Source organism: Rhinopithecus roxellana, chromosome 1 (genome assembly GCF_007565055.1).
Source record: "Rhinopithecus roxellana isolate Shanxi Qingling chromosome 1, ASM756505v1, whole genome shotgun sequence".
NCBI classification, from domain to species: Eukaryota; Metazoa; Chordata; class Mammalia; order Primates; family Cercopithecidae; genus Rhinopithecus; species Rhinopithecus roxellana.
Window position 1 is genome coordinate 91,513,830 of NC_044549.1, and position 20,764 is coordinate 91,534,593.

Consider the following 20,764-nt stretch of genomic DNA (forward strand, 5'->3'; position numbering starts at 1 on the left):
CGAAGCCACATCGATCTGAATTCAGTATACTCTCACCCTGAACACAGCAGCATCTTTGCTTTTAAACATAACCTGGGCAGCACATGGGGACAGAGGTTTGGGAGGCACCCACATTTAGTTCAGTGGTTCAAGATATGAGAAAGGCTGAATTTAAGGAGAGAGAAAGGAGAACCAGAGAAGCAGGGAGAGAAACAGTAGCTGTGTCAGGCAATGCCAAGAAAATCACACCAGTGGGAATTTTAAGAAGCAAAGGAGGGAGCAACAGTGCAGAAAGTTACCTAGAGGCCAGGCAGGATGGGGATGGAAAAGGAACCATAGAATTTGCCAAACTGAGAGGGTGTCCAGGACTTCACAACATTTTCAGAGGAGTGGTAGGGGTGGGTGCCAGATTGCCGTGGGTTGAGGAACGCGTGGGAGGTGAAGACAGGGCTGGCAGCCTGTCAACTTACTCTTTCAAGAAATATGATAGTGGGGGTGAGGGGAAAGGGGAAGATGGTGGAAGGAAAGGCTTTCTGGGGAGATGGAGGTTGGGAGAGACTTGAGCAGTTGTGAGCCAGAATGAAAGGAGAAGCTGAAGGCAAGAGTTTGAAGCCTACAAGGCAAGGAGCCTGTCCCTAAGAGAGCTCCAGAGGGAGCTCCAAGGAACAGATGGAGAGCAGAGCTGGTGGGGGCTCATGTGGCTGGACTTCTCCAGGCCTGTGCAATGGAAGAGGTGGAAGTATTCATCTCTGTGGCCCCCAGCAGCTTTAATAGTCTTTCCTTCTTCCCCTTTTCCTGTTCCTTCCTTCCTTCCTTCCTCTCTAGCCACAAATATTTATTGAGCACATACTATGCACCAAGTCTTGTGCTAGGTTCTGTGGCTATTATAATGAACACGACAGTGTATATCATCCTTACAACTAAGTGAGGAGACAAATATTATACAAGAAGATGGACAAATGTGTGTATGTCTACACATTGTATAATACTAACAATGGGCAATGTTCATTGGGCACTTCCAAGGTATCAAGACCTTTATAAGCATTTAATAACATTTTACCTAAAAATCCATCCCCTACATTAAAACCTACAAGACCCTACTGGTATTACCTTTTGCAGATCAGGAAACTGAGGCACAGAGGGATCAGATGACTGACCAAAATCACACAACTTAGATTTACCTGTTTCTACACACAAGCACTTAACTGCCACCCAGTCCTGACTATGTTGAGAGCTGCGGACACCAGTATGAACAAGACCTGCAGGGTGTCTAGGGCCGGGAAGAAGCCACGAGTTCATTTACACCCTTTTCCTCAAGGTGTGGTTCCTGGACCAGACATAACGACATCACTGGGGAGCTCGTCAGACATACAGGCTCTTCAGCCTACTGTGATCTACTGGACCGTGATGTGTAGTTTAAACATGACCCGCAGGTGTCTGGTGTGTAAGTTCAAGTTGGAGAAGTCTGGTCTAGAGCCCATTCCTCTTATTAGAGACGGGAAACTGAGGCCCAAGCATTTGAAGGTTATGGACGGTGGTAGAACTTTGGGGTTTGGTGAGTGGAGCCAGCCTAGGCCTAAATGGGTGCTTCCACTCTTGTCCTAGCAGGTCAGTGGGTAAGGCTGCGGGAAGGATGGGCGCTGCAAGGGTTCGGCGCGCGCAAGGTGCTCGCGGGCTCTCTGACCGGGCTGGGGTGGCGTGGGTGGCGTGGGCGCCCTGCGGGCCGGGCCTCCGCGCCGCGTCCCAGTCCCCATCTCCGCGCTGGCCTGGCCCGGTCCCTCAGCTCCACCCCCTGCCTCCCCCTCCCGCCTGCTCGCGCCTCCTGAAAAGCCAGCCCGCCCGGGGCGGCGGCGCAGAGCCGGGCCGGCGCACGAGGCAGCCAGCGCGGCCATGACGGCGGAGAAGGCGCTGCCCCTGGGCAATGGGAAGGCTGCAGAGGAGGCGCGGGAGTCCGAGGCGCCGGGTGGCAGCGGCAGCAGCGGGGGCGCGGCGCCCGCGCGCGACCCGCGCGACAAGCGCGACAAGGCGGTCCACGAGCGCGGCCACTGGAACAACAAGGTGGAGTTCGTGCTGAGCGTGGCCGGGGAGATCATTGGGCTGGGCAACGTGTGGCGCTTCCCCTACCTGTGCTACAAGAACGGAGGAGGTGAGGTGATAGGGAGGAGAAGGGGAGGTGGCTCCACCCGCCCGGTGGGGGCGGGGAACCAGGGGCGAGCGCGAGACCCCCCTCCCGCGCCTGCGTGGAGCGGAACCCGAGCGGAGAACCTCGACTCCAGGCACCTGGCGCGTGAGCTCGCCCTGGAGCGCGGCCCGCCTGTGCCAGTGCGCACGCGCACGTGCCAGTTCGCACCTGAGGGTTCCACCGGCCAGCGCGGGGACTTGCCCGCGTTCTGTCCCCAGCGTGAGATGCAGACCGAGGCCAGGGAGCCCTCGCTTTGGGTACGCGCACTGGTGTTTCAGGCACTTGGCCCCTTTGAGCCTCAGCTTTCTTAACTGGGAAAAAGGCCTGTGGAGAAGGGACTCCTGATGATCAAAGTGGTCTCAGTTTTTGCGCGCTTACTGAAGTGCGGAGCACCTTTGAACTATATCATCTCATCTCATCCTCTCGGTCACTTTCGTAGGCAGGGGTCTACCCATTTTGCAGATGAGGACACTGGGGTCAGAGAAGTCTCACTCGACCAAAAATAAAGATGGGATTCTGATGTCAAAGGCCTTGTTTTAAACTGGAACTGGACTCATCACAGGGAGAACTTTTAGGCGAGGCATTGCTCTATGGTTTCCTGCCTAGTCTTTCGTCTACTCTTAAGCCCATTTTTAGGGCCACTATTTGGGGCCCCTCTGGTGGAAGAATTGGCAACGAATAGTTTATTTTACGGGTCTGAGAGTCACCCACGACAAACAGCAACACTGGTTTAATGCTGATGCTCTGCCGTAGAGATGTAGAAGGGCAGAGGGAAAGGATGGTGATGAGAGAGTCCTTTCTAGTGACAGCCTCTCAAAGTCAGTTTGACAAAAGATGCAGCAGCGAATCCATAACTCTCCCAGCTCAGGGAAGGGGCTCCAGCCTTCAGGACCCCCTCCTGTCATATCAGCAGGACAGCTGGGTGGGTCCATGGCAAGGGATCTTATAAAACCTCCTTCGGTGGCACAGTTTCTCCAAGGAAGAGCCTGCATCTGTATGTTCCCTCTTCTCTTTCCTGTGCCCTTGCCCCTCCAGCAAATTCCCAAACCCCAGCGAAGGTGGCTCAGAAGTTGGCTGGCAGGGACCGCGTTGTCTGAGCAGAGCAGGACTTCCTGTGCGAGCAGCTGCCGGGAGAGCGAGAAGGGTACTGCTTGGCCCAGGCCCTTTCTTTGGGGACATTCATCCTGAAGGCACAGGCTGCTCCAAGCCTGCTCTGCACTGGTAATGAAGTGGCCGCCGGTGTTGATGGCTTGGCAAGGGAGAGAGAGGGAGTGGACTTGGAGACCCCCAACGTGCCCTGTGCTCTCGGCTGTGAATCCCGCCTCTGCAGATTCAGCGTTTGTAAACTGCGTCCACTTGGAAACCTGTGGAAATCTAGGGTAGTCCCCAGGCACAAATTGTTTTAACATCTTTTTTTCCATACAGGAAATGTTGTGCCCAAACAAAAAGCATCCCTAAAAGCAGAAAACAGGGTAAACTGGGTTAATTACAAATTCTGGCACAGATTTTTTTTTTTCTTAAAAAAAAAAAGGTTGTAGTGAGTAAAGTTTTTAAAATGAGTCATTGTTGTTTTGGTTTTTTTCTTTTTTTTCTTCTGACTTGCCAAGAGTTTCCATGAGATGCATAGATCTCCTGGTTTGATTGAGTTTATTATCCTAAGGATTAGTAGCTTTGTGAATGCACAGGTCAAAAGACTTTCCAAAAGTGTCATACATTATACGTTAGATTCTAGAGGTTTCACAGGTAAATAACAGCATGTTAGGGGACCTGCTGCAGCTGATTTTAATCACTTAGATTTAGATTCAGTAAACAGATCCTCCTATCTCCTTTTCCACACTTTTTGCTTTCTAATGTAGTTGGGATATCTGCTTCTCAACTGTTTACCTTTTAAAAAACATCCATTCTGCCCTCCTTATAGATCCCAACAATAGTTTGAAGTATTTATTTCCCAATATGAAACTTTAAATTAGCTGCTTGCCCAGAAAAGCTAAGACACTTTCAAACGCTGATAGATATGGTCCTGCTATCAGGATTGATCAAAATTGTTGCTATTAATCCTTGCAGTTAAGGAGACTTCATTTAGCAAAAAGCACTTTCAGTTAAAGCCTTCATTTGTGAGATCAGATGGTAGCAAATAGCATGTGTTTCCATGCTTTGTTATTAGACAGGAGGAACAGAATGAGGGATTTGGAAAAATCCCCATTCTGGGTGTAATAGTTCATGCTCACCTCAGTTATTTAATTTGTTTCACAGAAAGACCCAGGCAATGGGTATTGTGTTTCAAGATAGGAACCCTAATGCTTAGGGTGATCTCTTCCTGGACCAATTCAAAGCCAGCCTTTGCTAGATAGATTCTTTTTGCAAACTCCTTGCAAGTTGACACCACACCTGGGCCTCATGTGTAGGGGTACTTAATTCTTTGAGGCCTGATATTGTTCACTGTATAATTCCCTGAGAATGCTCTTTATGACAAAGATTGTTTGCAGGTCACTTCCAAAGTAAGAGGCAGGGGTGCCCCTCACCTGGTCTGTTGAGGTCACTTTAAAATGAAAAAGGGTGCAACATTCAGGGAAGGAATGAATTTGACCCATGCTGGAGGATGAAATGTAATTTTTTTTTTAATGAGCCAATGAAACAATTTCTTTTACATTATCATCTTAGCTACATTACAATTCTATGAGGGAAGCAGTGCAGATGTTAAAAACTGAAATTCCATTTTACAGATGGAGAAGTTGAGGCTTGGAGATGTGAGGTGGACTCACATAAACCTAGCCCTGTTTTCTGACTCTGGTCCTCATAATGGGAACTTGAACTCAAGTTCAAAGAACATCATGTCTGGCCTGTAGTAGGTGTTTATTAAAGAGTTCTTGCACCAAGTATGAAACGGTAGGGACAGTTTTCATCTCATTCCTTTGCATCCTTACAGGGGCATTCCTGATTCCCTACGTGGTGTTTTTTATTTGCTGTGGAATTCCTGTTTTTTTCCTGGAGACAGCTCTGGGGCAGTTCACAAGTGAAGGTGGCATTACGTGTTGGAGGAAAGTTTGCCCTTTATTTGAAGGTATGTGTTGAGTTAATGAGAAAATAAAATTTTGCACAGGGAATGTAAACTGCAAAGGCAGATTGTTTTGAAAAGATAGACTCAAGTTGCTTCCTTTCTTTTGTCCCTTCAGGCATTGGCTATGCAACGCAGGTGATTGAGGCCCATCTGAACGTGTACTACATCATTATCCTGGCATGGGCCATTTTTTACCTGAGCAACTGCTTCACTACTGAGCTACCCTGGGCTACCTGTGGGCATGAGTGGAACACAGGTATGGCCCCACGGAGGTCTCTCTGCTGGTCCTGCTGGGTGACCTGGGATTGGGGTTTGTTCGTGCCCTCCAGGCCAGTCCTGGTCCCTGCCTCTCATCAAGAGTCTAGTTTTCTAGGGTAGTCTTGCTGAAACAGAGGTCAGTTCTGCACCTGTTCTGGTACGTTCTGTGAATTGCAGCCCTAAAGGCTGAGCTGAGCATTGGCCCAGAGCCTGGCATGGTTAGGAGAATGGAGATGTTCTGTCTTCTGTCAAATGCAGAGACTGAACCCTTTGGAGGTAGCATGGGGGTGTGAGGAAGAGCACTAGATTTAGACTTAGGGGACTAGGGCTCCAATACCAGTCTTGCCTCTAGTGTCAAGTTTTCCCTTGTAAAACTGGGGTTAGACCAGATCAAGGGCTGCAGATAGAGGACCTACAGGCCAACCAGGCTTTAGATCAGTGAATGGCAAACTTAAAAAATGGATTTGGTTGCCAAAATTTAAAAAGTTGGAAGACTTCACCTGAAAAATTCAGGTTTCCAGCCTATCTTAAAAACTTAAACAATCTGGTGACACCAGACCCACTTTCCTGCTTGACAGCAGTGGCTGCAGCCAAAAGGTGGCTATTGCCTTCAATGACAAATCTGTCATTGAGTTACCACAAACCCCACCCAGCTCACTTTATTCATTTACTTTATCAATCCAACCCAGCTGACATTTGAATTTAACCCCCAACCCCACTCCTGCTGGAATGGATAATCTTTTAGACTATTTTTGATCCCGATATATTCTTTGTTTTTCCATATATCCTCCTATTAGCATTGAGTTTGATAGTCCAAGGAAGGCATATCCCTGCCCAATCCCTGTCTAAGCTGGCCATACTCACAGAAGACATCGCTAATCAATTGTAGCACTCTTTCCTTCTCAGTCTAGTCTTGGCCTTAGAACCCTTCTCCAGTAGTGCTGCAGACAGCTGCTGCCTTTTGACTGGAATTGGCACACACACTTTGGCCTATTCACCATCCATATAATAACCCGTGTTAGATTGTGTCTGGAAGTGGCCTGCCATCCTGAGGGCTGAGATCCAGTAAGATTGAGTAGGATGTTGGTGACCAGTAGAAGGAACCGCAGGTGGTAGACCTAGAGATGCTGCAGTGTGGCTTCTAGCCCTGTGCGATGCCTGACTCTACCCTACTCCCCCACTCCCCCAACCCCTGGCTATTGCATTTTGTGGAGCTTTTGCTGTTTCTCTCTTTAGGGCCCTAGTTTTTAACCTTCCTTTGGCCAGGGAACTCATAGAAATGTTTATCAAACTAAAATTCAAGGACATTTTCTTGGAGGCCTGTGAGTCCTCTAGGATAATTTAATTGTGTGTACTCATTTTGAGGATACTCTAAAAATATGCACATGTTCTGGATGGTCTGAGCAAACACCTTATAACTGAGGACAGTCAGGAGGTTCCAGTGGCTGACTTTATGCATGTTTATAATTTAAGATGCATTCGTGGCGAATAGAATGATAGTGGCCAAGGGAAAAAGACCAGAAAGATTTAATTCATAAACAGAGCATTATTACTAAGTGAAGTCCAGTTGAGAATGCAACACACCATAGGAATGAAGGTTTGGCAGAAGTGTAACCAGAGGAAAATGGTGTAATCAGATCTCAAATAGTGCACAGAGGAATAAACCACCTGAACTCAACAGATTCTGCTTCTTACGTATCAGTTTCATTTTTCTGTTGGGAAAGCAATATAATTTTACCAAATGGCATTATCCTATGCATCTATTTTCTGTTATCACTTTAAATTGTGTTGGTTCTGTAGTTTGGTTGGTATTTAATTTATACATTTAATTTGGCTTTTATAATTGAATGAATACTACAATCACAAAGACTTTATAACTCATTGTTTATTTGTATGTGGTTAAATATTTTAATAAAAATAACTGGTCAACTTGGGTGTCCAAGAAATTTTTTTTTAATCTAGGAAGAAAAAAAGAATTGAGAAATCCTATTTTAGGGAATCCGATAAAAGTCAAGGTCTCCTCTCTCCAGAAGAAGGCACAGGACACATTCAGAAATCTTGCTTATAATTTCAGGTTTCCAGGCTCCTCTCAAGCCTGACTGAGGACCCAGAGACCACCTCCTTTCAGAACATAGTTAGCGCTTGCCAAGAGGATCAACAAGCAGGCAGACAATCTGGATTTTCTCCAGTGGACTGCAAACCTCTTTCTTCAAATGGTTTGCAATCCCCTTTCTCTAAAGGTGTGTGAACACTTGCAATGTGTGAAACATCACATATAGGAGGTGATTCCTGCCTGCAGAGATTACAGATGTGATTTGGAGCATTCATACGTATGTGAGATGGAAGACATGCAAGAGTGAAGCCAACCGGGCACCTGCTCCGTGCTGGCCATGGTGCGGGGTGCAGGGGCCTCTGAGGTGAATGGATACAGGAGGCCTTGCCCTCGGGGAGCTCATGGTCTGGTGCCCCAGGTGTCTCTAAACAGAGGGACATGGGTCCCATGGTGGTCGACTTTTCTGGGCAATACCCATGGCAAAGTAGATGGAGCCCTGGCTGGAGTTTATTTCAGTTCTATCCACAACTGGTCAGTGACTTTATATAGGAGGAAAAGGGTATAGGCGGGGGTCCCTTGACTATTTCTGAACCTTAGATTCTTCTTCCTCAAAATAAAGGGAGTTGGAGCAGGTGATTCCTTGGAGGGCCTTTGAATTCTTGCTTTCTTAGATTTCGGAGGAGGGAGGTTGGGGAAGCCCTCCTGGAGGGAGGGGTTAAGGCCCAGGGGCACTGGGCCTTGAAGGATGAATACTAGGTTGCTTTTACTTGAGATTAAATCTCCCTGGGACATCAAATTTCATGAAATGAGAAGAGGCATTCAGTAAATCCTTTCTGATTGACTGGATCGAGTGAGAGAATGATGAAGAAACCAGGGATTCTTGACATATGTTGGCTCACACCATTTCCTCCAATCATCACATTTTGATGAGACAGCTGTGGCATTAGCCCCTTTTCACATAAAGTAAAACAGTCTCGGCTGCATTACTGCCCCAAGGTCACCATGGATGATCCATTCCTTTAGTCCTTCTATTCCACTACAGCCCTTCAGCCAGATAGCTAAATGCTACTGATGGGCCTCAGGCAGGGAAGTGGAAAAAAGAAAAGAAGGTTTGGGAACAAGGGTAGAGGAGACAGTTTGATAGGGAGTGTTGGTTGGGAATGGGAGAGAGAAGGTCCCCTTCCCCATAAACTTTTCCTCCTGTTCTAATCAGTCCAAACCTCTTAACTGTTTGTAAAATATTGATTTTCCCCAATGCCCTTTGACGCATGTTTGCTTGGAGCGGCTACATGAAAATGCCTAGTTGCACATCAGCTCTGAATGTTTTTCAGGATTCAGCTTTCATGGAGGTTAATTTTCTTCTATTTCTTGTCTGTTTCCACTGTAGAGAATTGTGTGGAGTTCCAGAAACTGAATGTGAGCAACTACAGCCATGTGTCTCTGCAGAATGCCACCTCCCCCGTCATGGAGTTTTGGGAGTAAGTGGAGAAGAACTTGTCACCCTTGGCGTGTGGGGGCTCTGTCCTGGTTCTACTCACTTGGTCTTGCCCATATTCCTGGAAAAAGCCTGATCCTTCTTCCAGCCTGGCACTTGCTGGCTTCTGTGAGCATTCGACGGCTTCGGCAGCAAGAGTGCACATCTTCAGAGGTTTCCCAAAGGGGCAGCTGAGAGAAATGTTTTCTTGTTCTTTGATAACATGTCAGCGTACATAGTTGCTTATTAGGTCAGGAATTGCTTAGTGAAAGGATAGACAGTTTAAAAATTCATTTTGCGCAAAAGAAGAGATGCAGCCTATTTGCAATAAGCTAAATCAAGAGTGTATTTAGCCTGGAAAGCATAAATCTCTAGGGGGGATGGGTTAGCTTTCTTTCAGTAGCTGAATTGTCATATGGAAAGGAAGGAGATCAACTTTAATGGATAGAGATTATAAAGAAGGAGGTTTTAAATGTGCATAGGGAAGAGCTTGGTCTCACAGCATCGCATTGTCTGGAAGTACTTCAGAAGGTTGTGAGCACCCGTCCCTGGAAGTTGACCAGTATAGGGTTGCCAATCATTGTTGGGGGTGTGTCTGAATCCACTGAAATTGTAAGTAGTACTTGTGTGGATGGGCATTTTCCCAGAAATTGTCCTAGTTTTATCAGAGTTCCAAAGGATCTGTGACCCTCACAGGTCTGCCGAGTGTGGTTGTGTACACTGCACACTGAACAACCCAAAGGGTCATAATTTACATTATGAAATATACATTCCAGAATTGTGTGGTGCCTGACCTATATAACCATACACAGTGGCCCTGACTTGCAAGTTTGTCATAAAGGTAGAAGGATCCCTTGCCCCAGGTATTGGAGAGAAGTTTCCTGTATGGGTCAAAGGCTGGACTAAATGCTTTCTGAAGCTTTGCAATCTAAAAAGGCCTGGCTTCATTGAAGAAGCCTCCATTACTCTGATGATGATTAATAGTAGTGTATGTGTGTGTGGTGGGGCAGTGATTTATGAGTGATTTTTATTCTTTTCCCAGATACCATTCATCTCCTGCCCTCTCTAGAGGTCATTATGCTGAATTTAGATTTACCTCTCTCATATAGATCTTTATACTGGTATATATATATCCCAAATAGCACCTAGGTCTTTCTTGCTTATTTTTCAAATTTTATGTTACTAGTATCCATTACTTACATTTTCTATAACAACTTTATTTCTTTTCTCAATATTGGTTCTTAGATGTATCCATATTGGCACATGTAGCCTTGGTTCTTTCATTTTTCTACCAGAGTATTTCATTGTATGAATGGCCTATATTGTATTTATCCAGGTCCTCTGATGGGCATTTAGACTATTGCCCATTTCTCACTATTATTAACAACTGAGTAAAAATGTCTAGTCTGTTCTTCCTTGAGTGGAATTGCTGGGTTGTGGCATACATGCATTGTCAGTTTTATCATATAATGTAAAATTGCTTTTGAAAGAAATTAATCTAGGCCAGGCATGGAGGCTCATACCTGTAATCCCAGCACTTTGGGAGGCCTAGGTGGGCGGATCACCTGAGGTCAGGAGTTTGAGGCCAGCCTGGCCAACATGGTGAAACCCTGTCTTTACTAAAAATACAAAAATTAGCTGGGTGTGGTGGTTCATGCGTGTAATCCCATCTACTCAGGAGGTTGAGGCAGGAGAATCGCTTGAACATGGAAGGCGAAGGCTGCAGTGAGCTGAGATCACGCCACTGCACTCTAGCCTGGGCGACAGAGTGAGACTCTGTCTCAAAAAAAAAAAAAAAAAAAAAAAAAAATTAATCTAATTTACACTCCAAACAAGAGTTGGTGAGAATTTCTATAGCTTCACATTTTGGACAGCACTTGGTCTGTTCAGTTTTTGTTTTGCCACTGTAATGGGCATTAAATGATATCTTAATTCACATTTCTGTGATTACTTGTGAGGTTAAGTACCCTTTCATGTTTTGTTTTGTTGTCTGTTTTTTGCTATTTGATTTCTGTACCTGTGAACTTCAGGTTTATATTATTTTCTATTTGGATTGTTTGTCTTTTCTTACAGATAGAAATTGTTGATACATTCTAGATATTATCTTTTCCCAGTGTGTGGCTTTTCTTTCTTATTTACGGTATACAGAAGTTTCCATTTTATTGAAGTCGAATTTGTCCATTTTTCTTCTGGGTTTGCACAGTTGGTGTCTTATTTAAGATATATTTCCCTACCCCAAAGTTGAAAAAGTTTTCCGTATTTTCTTCTAAGAGTTTTACAGTTTTTTGGTTTTTTTTTTTTTCCCCACATTTAGGAGTATAATCCATCTGGAATTTTATGTTTTTAATGTTGTTTTAGGTAGAAATCCAGGTTTTAATGTATAAATAACCTATTTTCCCAGCAGAAGTTACTGATCATTCATTCTTTTCTGATTTGTAGTGCCATCTTCTACACATAATTTCCTTTAAGCACAAGTCTGTGTTTGGGCTTTCTGTTCTGTTCCATTGGTCTCTTTGTCTCTGTGCCCATACCACACCTATAGTTTTTTTGTAAGCCTTGAGCCTGTAAGGCAAGTCTCTCACTTGTTCTTTTCCAAAATTGTTTTAGTCTTCTAAATGAATGTCAGAATCAGTTTGTTGAATTAAACAAGAACAGCAATTTAAAAAAATAACTCTGTGAGAGTTTTGATTAAAAGTCTATTGAACTCATGGGTTAATTTGAGAAAATTTGACATCTTTATGATCCAGCCTCTCTGTCTATGGACATGGTATAGCTAGTTCTCCATTTGTTTACATCTTTTAAAGTGCTTTATAGAGTAGTGCTACTTAAATGTGGTCTACAGAGTAGCAGTATTTTAATCACCTGGTTACGTACCCCAGGCCTACTGAATCATAGTCTCAAATCCACTAGATTTGTGCTTGAAGGGAGACTTCTGTGCTGGGTGGGCCTTTGTGGTCTTTCCCAATCTCATTGGGCTGAGGTTTCCTGGAAGAATGTCAGAGACTTGTATTGGACCTGCACATTTGGGGGTCTGCAGAACAGTTTTGTGCTCCTTTAGAGAATTCACCCTGAAACTCCAGACTGGACAAGGTCTCTGTGTTAGTTACTGTTGTTTTTGCACCATTCATTTCCTTTGTAACATAGATGGAAAACCTTAATTAAATCATCATTTGTATAATGTATTTGTTCATTGTCTGTATTCCCCAATAGGCAGTTATGAAGCGGCACCTTGTCTGGTTTTACTCATCATTGCCAGGCTATGGAAGGCCCTCTGTGAATATTTATAGACTAGATGGATGGATGAGGAAGGCAGACAGGCAGGCAATATGTCTTAGAAAATACTATATGAGAAGAGTCAAAGTGGGCTCTGGCAAGAACACATGCTGTCATTAAGCCTCTCACCCAACAGCACTGATTAATTCCAGGACCCCTTTGCAATATCCATATTATCCATTTATTTGGACACCAAGGGCAGGCAAGGGCAGTTTGTCCGCATCCTCATCAGTATGGACCATCCTGCCAGCTACTTGGTTACTCAAGATGAAAGTTCATGGGAAAATGAACCCATGGTTCTAGTTTCCTATTCAGATTGCGTCTCTGTCTGTATCATCCATGCAGTGTTGAATCCTGTATCCTGAAAGTACTCAAATACTAGTGGGACACACACCCCTTCATACAATTATGCTTTTGTCAGACACGTCTAATTCTTCTTTACCCCTGAGCTGAGATTGGAATATAGAGATTGTGTGAGATGTTCATATCATCCTATGAAAAGCTTTTGAGCCACCTAAGTTTGAGAAGGGGTGAAAGCTATGTCCTTCAGTGAGAATATCCATTTGCCTTTGCTGAACCCAAATTCCCAAACTTATTTTCCTATGGACTAAATTAGAATTCCTTCCCTCTCTCTGACCCTGCCCCAGTGTACTCCACCCCCTGAATGCTCGCATTCTGCTAAGTGCAGTCTGGGAAACATTTTGCTAGGAATAAGTTCTTCCTTAAATTCAGCCAAAAGTTGATGTGTGGGGCTTTGATATAGCATACCTAATTCATTTTCTGTGTGACAGCACTCTTCAAGTATTGGATCAAGCTTCCTCAAAAACATTTCTTCATCTCTCTTTGTTGTTTCCTTGTGTGTCTGGTTTCATGGGATCCTGTTGTCCTTTTCATACTGCCTCCAACTCCAGGGACTTCAGTGAGGGCCACGTTGCTCAAAGTAGACTGCCTAGGCTATCTGCTGTTATAGTTCATTCATCTGACAAACATCTGAGCTCCCGGTACACATAAGAAAGACACGGTGTCTTATTTAGGGGAAGCAAAGATGGAAGATGAGGTTCTAGTCTCTGGAAGCAGAGGTGAGACAAGCCCACAGATTACCTTAAAATCATTTACAGGGCACTACTTCTCTGCCTGCATCTGGCCATGGCTTTGCCTTGGCCATGGGCACCTGGCCTGCCCACCCCCCATCTTGAAGTGTCAATTCCCTTTTCAGGTGTAATTAAATTTGCTGGCTTAGTCCACGAGAGAAGCTCAGGCCCTAGATCAGTCCTGGATTCTGACTCTTATGGGGGGTCCTACAGGGCCAGGGCTGCTTGTCTTCCTAATGTCAGGCTTCAAAATTAGGCCACCCTCGTTTCCCTTAGTAACCCATTATGCATCTGGCATCCGTGCATTTATCTAAATGTGTCTGCAGTTCTAAATTTTGAGCCTGTACCCTCTGGTGGGATTGAATGCTATTTAGTGCATAACCAATATTGTGGCATCAGATGGACATTGATTCATCTTCGCTTCCCTTTCTCAAGCCTCCAAGTCCTGTTAGTCCAGGGTTTGGGGAGCAACTCCATTCTTGCTATGTATACAACCAAAATTGTTTTTGCGCGGCGTCCATTCAGCAAGCACATGTTGAGCACATATTGTATGCTGGGCCCAAATTAAGCTCTAAGGGTATTCAGTTCTATTTATTCAGAAGGATGAGGCCTTATTTTTCTGGTTTATCTTCACTGGAGGAGTTTTGTTTTTAGTGTTTATTTTTGAGTCACGTGGATGTTTTAAGTGATTTTCTTTGGACATGAGATTTGGGATCAGAGGAACTAGAGTGAAGGTTGGTTCTTTCTGTGGGACTGGGGTGACTCCCTGCCTCTTTCCCAGGCCTGTCTTCCCCTCTACACATTACTCTCCTCCACACTGGCCTTCTTTCTGTCCTTCTTTCTGTATATTCAGATATATGGGCCTTGTCCCAGGGTCAGTCTCTTGGCTTTTGCTTTTCCTTTTGCTAGAAGATTTCTCACCAGATCCTGTGTGTCTGGCTCCTTCTTACCATTGAGTCTTAATTCAAATGTCAATGTCATATGGGGAGCCCTCCTTGACCATGCCCATGGAATCTGCACCCCAGTCCCTCTCAACCCCGTCACTCTTTCTTAATGCCCTGTCACTCTTTCTTAATAGTTCTTATATTATCTGAAATCTTTGTATATTTATTTGATTATTCTGTCTTTCTCCATCAGAATTTAAGTTCCATGCTGGCAAGGACAATATCTGTTTTGTTCATGATTGTCTTGCCAGCACATTCTAGGTGCTCAATAAATATTTGTTGAAATGAATGAATGGAAGAGTGAATGAATGAATGTTTCTTACCCCCTTGGAGCTCAGTGTCCACATCTGTAAATCAGAAATGATGATAACACCTACCTGAACACCCACCTGCAAGGCTGAGATGAAGATTGAATGAATGAGTCTTCTCCTGTAGGAAGCCCAGCCCATCTTAAGCTCTTTGGAAAGGTTTTACTATGTAAGTAGATTTTTTGCAATTGGTTCTCCCATATGTGAAATGGGGTTAACTCTGTTCCTTGCCTTACCAACCTCTCCGGGCTGCTGTGAGGATTAAATGAGATAACACATTCTGAGAACTTTGATGGGTGGGGTGCCTGTGTTAGTTCTGGCTACTGGAGGCACAGGGTCCCTTCCAGCCCCATCTCTACAGGTACAGAGTCATAGTTGGGCCCAAGCTGCCAAGGCCTGTGCACAGTTGGGTCTGTTTGCCTACAGTAGCCTTCCTGCCTCCTGATTCAGCATCAGAAGTGCCCTTCGGACCCTTTCCTAGGTCAGCACTGCATGCTGTGTAGCAACATCCTGTTCTGCTAGTTTGAATTACCTGGCCCCACCATACTGCCAACACATCACCCCATAGCTAAAGTGTAGATTTTAGCGGCAAGTTCTAGAGCCCAGTTTAAGCAGCTGCCCCTTCCACCTGTCAAGTGTGTGACCCTGATTAACCTGTAGAGCCTCTGTCTGCTCCTCTGAAAACGGGATGACATATGGTAAATGTACCCACCCCGCTGTCAAGAGCATGGAATGAGATGATGCTTACAAAACTCCCAGCATGTGGTAAGTGCTAATAAATAGTAGCTGTTTTTACACAGGAGACTTTATCCAGATCTCTGCAAGTCTATGTGGATTCTTTTTAAGATTCTTTAGAGAAGGCTTATCAAGCAAGGCCTTGTTTTCCCCTCATAGTAGGCATGGTGAGCTTTCTTAGTGCATTTTTTCTTCACTTAATTGTTCTTTTGACATTTTTCTAAGTAAATACTGGGTGCTGGACATCTTATAAGTAGCCAGAAAGATGAGGAGGACACTGGCTCTCCCTGAAGAAGCACATAGCCCGGCAGGGGAAGCTGGGAACTAGGAAAAAAAAAAAAAGAGAGTTTTTGAATTACGAGGTAACAGATATATCTGTAGGAGGCTTGCAGTGCGAGACTGGGGAAACCTGGATACCTGGACTTTGGGGAAGGCTACGTGGAGTTGGTGATACTTTAGCTGGGTTTTGCAGGATGAATAGAAGTTCATGTGGTTGGCTATGGAGTGAGTAAGTGACATACCAGGTGGAGAGAATAAAAAAAGCAAGAGCACAGAGACCTGAAGTTGTGTGTTTCAGCTTATGGATTTTACCCACAATGCTACTGCATTTAGATCCTAGGGGCTAAGGGTAGACTTTACTGAAGAGCAGGCAGGGACCAGAGCATCTGTGCCCTTACAGGTCTTTATTGAGCACCTACTATATGTCAGGTCTCATTGCAGGTTCTGGAATGCAACATGAACAAAACAAAAACTCATCCTTATGGATCTGAGAGCACCAACAACCAAATAAGCAGAAAATATTGGATTAAGCTGAGATCAGTTTCCTGAAGAAAAAGTCAGCAGGGTTAGGGGACAGAAAGTGTCCGAGGGTCAGCGAGGGCTTCTCTGAGGAGGTGGCATGTCAGTCAGGGAACTGAGAGAAGTGAGGGAGCAAGCCGTGTGGAGGTCCCAGGAGCTACAGGACCGAGGGAGCAGCGGGGGTGGTGACCCCATAGTGGGAGACTGTTTGGGGAATGGCAAGACAGTCAAAGAGCCTGGAGAAGAGCATGAAGGGCCTCTGTACACTTCTAAAGGGTTTGCAGTGATTCTGTGGGATGCCTGTAAATGTTCTATTCCTAGAGTTGTGTAATCAGGCCTGAGGATAAGGCAGCCTCCCCAGGCTGCAGGTGGAGGCCATGGATGTGGTCCAGGTGCAGGAACCTAAGGCTCCTTCCTACGGAAGTGGAAGCTGGTTGGTGGTGCCCTGCACTGTTGGGAAAGACAGGGTAGAAGCAGTCTTGCCATGCTTGTCCATAGAATACACTGAAGGGAGTAAGAGAACGGTCTCTCTGATGTATTAATTCCTCCACAGCCTCCCACTTGCTGTGAGGTCTTCTAACCTCATGCGTCCTCAGTGAACTTGTTCTGATGCAGGCAGATGGGCAGCTCTTAATCTGCCTGAACTCTCAAGGCCCCCTTTTTTTTTTCTAAACAACAGCAACAGAAGCCAATTTAGCAATAACCTGCAGCACTGGGGCTGCACATAAGTTTTGTCCCCAAATCCTACTTCTTAAAGTTTATTCATGATATGACCTCACCAGTTACATAGAACCTGAGCATGTCCTCAGCAGCACTGCATATGATAGTTAAAAAGGACATGTAAAATGTTCTTAAATATGATACCAATTAGATAAATTATACAACTGCTAAAAAAGAATTACCCAGAAAATGTGTTGACACAGAGAAGCTAACAGTAAGTGAAAAAGGTGAGTTGTAAAATGTTGTATATGATATCGTATGTAATACATGTGTTGTATATGCCTTTATAACCATAAACCATGTCTGGAAGTATACATAAGAAACTATTAATAGATTACCCAGGAGTGGGACTCGGGGGCAGGTGAGGTTGTAGAGAGAGGCTTACTTTTTGCTTTGTACATTTTTGTATTATTTAAATTAGAAACAAAACTAGGAACATGATTTCATAATTTAAAAAATAGAAGCCACAGGGTTAGTGAATAAGCTGTTATTTATCATAGTGAACCCTCCTGTTTGTGTAACAAATCCCATTTACAGTAATTTGTAGGCAGACGTTGTGAAGAAACTAGTAGTTCGTTCTTTCTCCTATATGTGCCTATAGGACCACAGAGATATCTAGCCCTGGAAAGTAAAATGAAGCTTGCTTTCTGAATGCTTCGTCATTTACTGTTTCCTTCCAGTGAATGGAAGATTTTAACACAAAGGGGAGTTTGTAGGCAGACGTTGAGAAGAAGCTAGTAGAAGCTTCCACCTTGTTAATCTTTACGTATTTCTTTGTTTAGTTACCATTTGTCTTGATAGTAGTTCATTTAATTTTTTAAATGAACTAATGCCTGTAATGCAGGCAGAAGAAAAAAAATTTCAATTTTACCACTAACTAAACATAATTTTGGAAACGCTGAGGGATTTCCCAGAACCCAAAACTAGCTTCTTGGCTCCTAGTGACCCCAAGCAGCCCTGGTGCCCCAAACCTACCAACCAGCTGCCCCACAGAGGATCTCTTCTCTCAAGGAGAGGGCCGTTGTTACTCCTCCCCACCAGGGAGGCGCTAGGGATCCTTGGTTAGGGTTCGGGGGAACAGGAAGAGGTCCCACTGTGGACACATACCAGACTTGTGCTGAATGGGGGCTTGGGCCACATGCAGTACTCTCAGGAGATTCACCAGTTCACCAAAGCAAACCCAGATCAACACTTTGTTGCCCTAACAGGATGTTGTGACCTTCTTATTCTAATTGTTGAATATTTAACTGATGTTAAAAATGGTGATTATTGGCCGAGCGCAGTGGCTCACACCTGTAATCCCAGCACTTTGGGAGGCCGAGGCGGGCAGATCACGAGGTCAGGAGATCGAGACCATCCTGGCTAACATGGTGAAACCCCGTCTCTACTAAAAATACAAAATATTAGCCAGGCGTGGTGGTAGTGGGCGTCTGTAGTCCCAGCTACTCAGGAGGCTGAGGCAGGAGAATGGCATGAACCCGGGAGGCGGAGCTTGCAGTGGGCTGAGATCGCGCCACTGCACTCCAGCCTGGGCAACAGAGCAAGACTCCATCTCAAAAAAAAAAAAGGTGATTATTGTTGTAAGCAGTGAAAACACAATAGACATATAAATGGGATACGTTTGTATGTCAGATTAAATATAACCTATAAATATGTCTTCCCTAGCCCTTTTCCCTAAGAGAGAACTCTGTTCACAATTGAGTCTCCTCCTGCCTGTATTTCACTGTACTCTTGGTACCACTCCTCTTACTCTCCTTTTTGCCCTGTCTGTCGAAGCATACAAGTTCCCGGGTTCAGAAATTTAATTCTCCTCTTCTGTCTGTTCCCTTTCATAGAAGCAGGTTTTCCAGTGGGCACTTGATTTCTTTAGTGCAAAAGTGATCTGTGTCCTTTTTTGTAGAAAATGTAGGAAGTAGGTTTAAGTAAAAGAAGAAAATACAGCATACAACAGGATTTGGGTTTCCAAGCTGCTGAAGTAGGGAGGGGCATGCCAAAATCTGCAATTCCACTCCCTTGTCCCCAGCCAGACCCATCCTGGTGGCCATCCCTGAAGCAAGAGCCAGGACCCCTATCTGCCAGGCACCAAGAAGCACTTCTCCACTGCCAATTAAGTTTTTTTTTTTTGAGACAGAGTTTCGCTCTTGTCGCCCAGCCTGGAGTGCAATGGTGCGATCTCGGCTCACTGCAACCTCCGCCTGGGTTGAACCAATTCTCCCACCTCAACTTCCCGCGTAGCTGGGGTTATAGGCACTTGCCACCACACCTAGCTATGTTTGTATTTTTAGTAGAGATGGGGGTTTCACCATGTTGGCCAGGCTGGTCTCAAACTCCTGACCTCAGATAATCCACCCACCTTGGCCTCCCAAAGTGCTGGGATTACAGGCATGAGGCACCAAGCCTGGCCCACTGCCAATTAAGTGTAAGGGGTGGAGGCCTGAGGGAGAACCCAAGGTCTATTTGCCTTAAACCATCAATGCCAGGGATGGCCTCTTGCCCAGAACACCTCCCCAGAAGGACCAATTAATGCTTCTAGTGATGACACCATCCGAATACTATACTGAAAGCCCTTCAGTCGAGGATCCAGGTTCTGCTTGTATGCACGGTTGTTGAAACGCTATTTAAAAGTACCGTGCTGTGGTGTGGTGTGGGGACCTAGAGACCTGGGCTTTGGCACCAGAAAGCAAGAATTTGAATCCTGCTGCTTCCACTTGTTGCTTAAATCTCTCTGCAATTCACTGTCTTTGTCTGCAAAATGGGAACAATTGTTGTTATAGCACTACTAGTAGTAATCAGGCTTAATAAATACTGAATAGCTGTGGTCGCCTGTTATTATTAGTTCTTGATCATTACAGTAAACATATTTGTGTATAAAATTAGCCAGATGGGTATTTGTATTTTTCACACTAGATGTCTTACAGTATAGAACAGGAAGCAGCAACTTACTGAACTGCAAGAGTTTTGTATGAGGTTCTTTTTACATCCTGATGGGTGCAGTAGAGAAAAGGAAGTCACATTTGGTTACTAAGCACCTACTGTATACCCTGGCCCTGCACAGCGCCCTCTAAGCACATGACCTCATTTAACCCATCCACCCAGGTTATAAATGATGTGATATCAGTATCTGAGTTCTCATCTCACACGGGGGATTCTGAGGACGTGAGATACTAAGTGACCTGACCAAAATGCCTCTCATGGTGGGCCAGAGCCCGAGTTGGTCTAAAACCCAGCCACCTGCATCTCTCCACCATGCCAGGCTTCTTCCTGTGTGTGAAATATGGTCAGCTGCCTGCTTTATCCCAGGTGCAGAGTTGGACTGCTGTATGCCGCCTCTCTGCAGCCCCATGGACTCAGGCTCTGGAAAGAAGTGGTTTTTTTTTGTTTTTTTGTTTTTTGTTTTTCAGCAGATGGGGAATATATTTGATAGGAAAAGGAAGGAAGGGACGAAGGAAGAAACTCATGAGGAATGGCTTCACAGAAGCCTTCAGCATCCAGCAGCAACAATGTAAGCCCTGTGGGTTGGGTACTTCCTGGGTTTCAGAGGGTTTCTTTAGGAAGTGGCTTTAGAGTCAGGACCCGTCCTGACTCTAACCTGCTGTGGTGATGAGTTGTCAACTGATGCTGGCCTCTAGTGTGTGATACGTGGCCCTCCAGCCAGTGGCACAAGGCACTGATGAGTGAATGATTTAATTCAGGGTCAGGAGCAGAATAACTTGACTAGGTTGTTTTTAACAAAACAGGGAGGAAGTATATGAAACTCTCCAGGGTCACACATGCACACCCAAACACACACATCCCTTGCTTGTGCTGTGCACTCTTCTCACTAAGGGGCAGATGGAAGACATGTAGGATCGGGGAGAAGCACCAGAGCTGGGGCAGTGTGACCTTTTCATT

General features: G+C 45.1%; 1 protein-coding gene across 1 annotated transcript in view; it reads left to right on the forward strand.

Annotated features, from left to right (window-relative positions):
- Positions 1–1,809: 1,809 nt before the first annotated feature.
- The window catches only part of SLC6A11 (solute carrier family 6 member 11), a 124,082-nt gene continuing 105,127 nt past the window's right edge, over positions 1,810–20,764 (forward strand). Inside the window, exons 1-4 of the mRNA XM_010377274.2 lie at positions 1,810–2,125; positions 5,088–5,222; positions 5,335–5,475; positions 8,918–9,008. Coding sequence (XP_010375576.1) covers positions 1,870–2,125; positions 5,088–5,222; positions 5,335–5,475; positions 8,918–9,008 — 623 coding nt within the window. The 5' untranslated portion in view covers positions 1,810–1,869. The remainder of the gene's footprint in view (positions 2,126–5,087; positions 5,223–5,334; positions 5,476–8,917; positions 9,009–20,764) is intronic.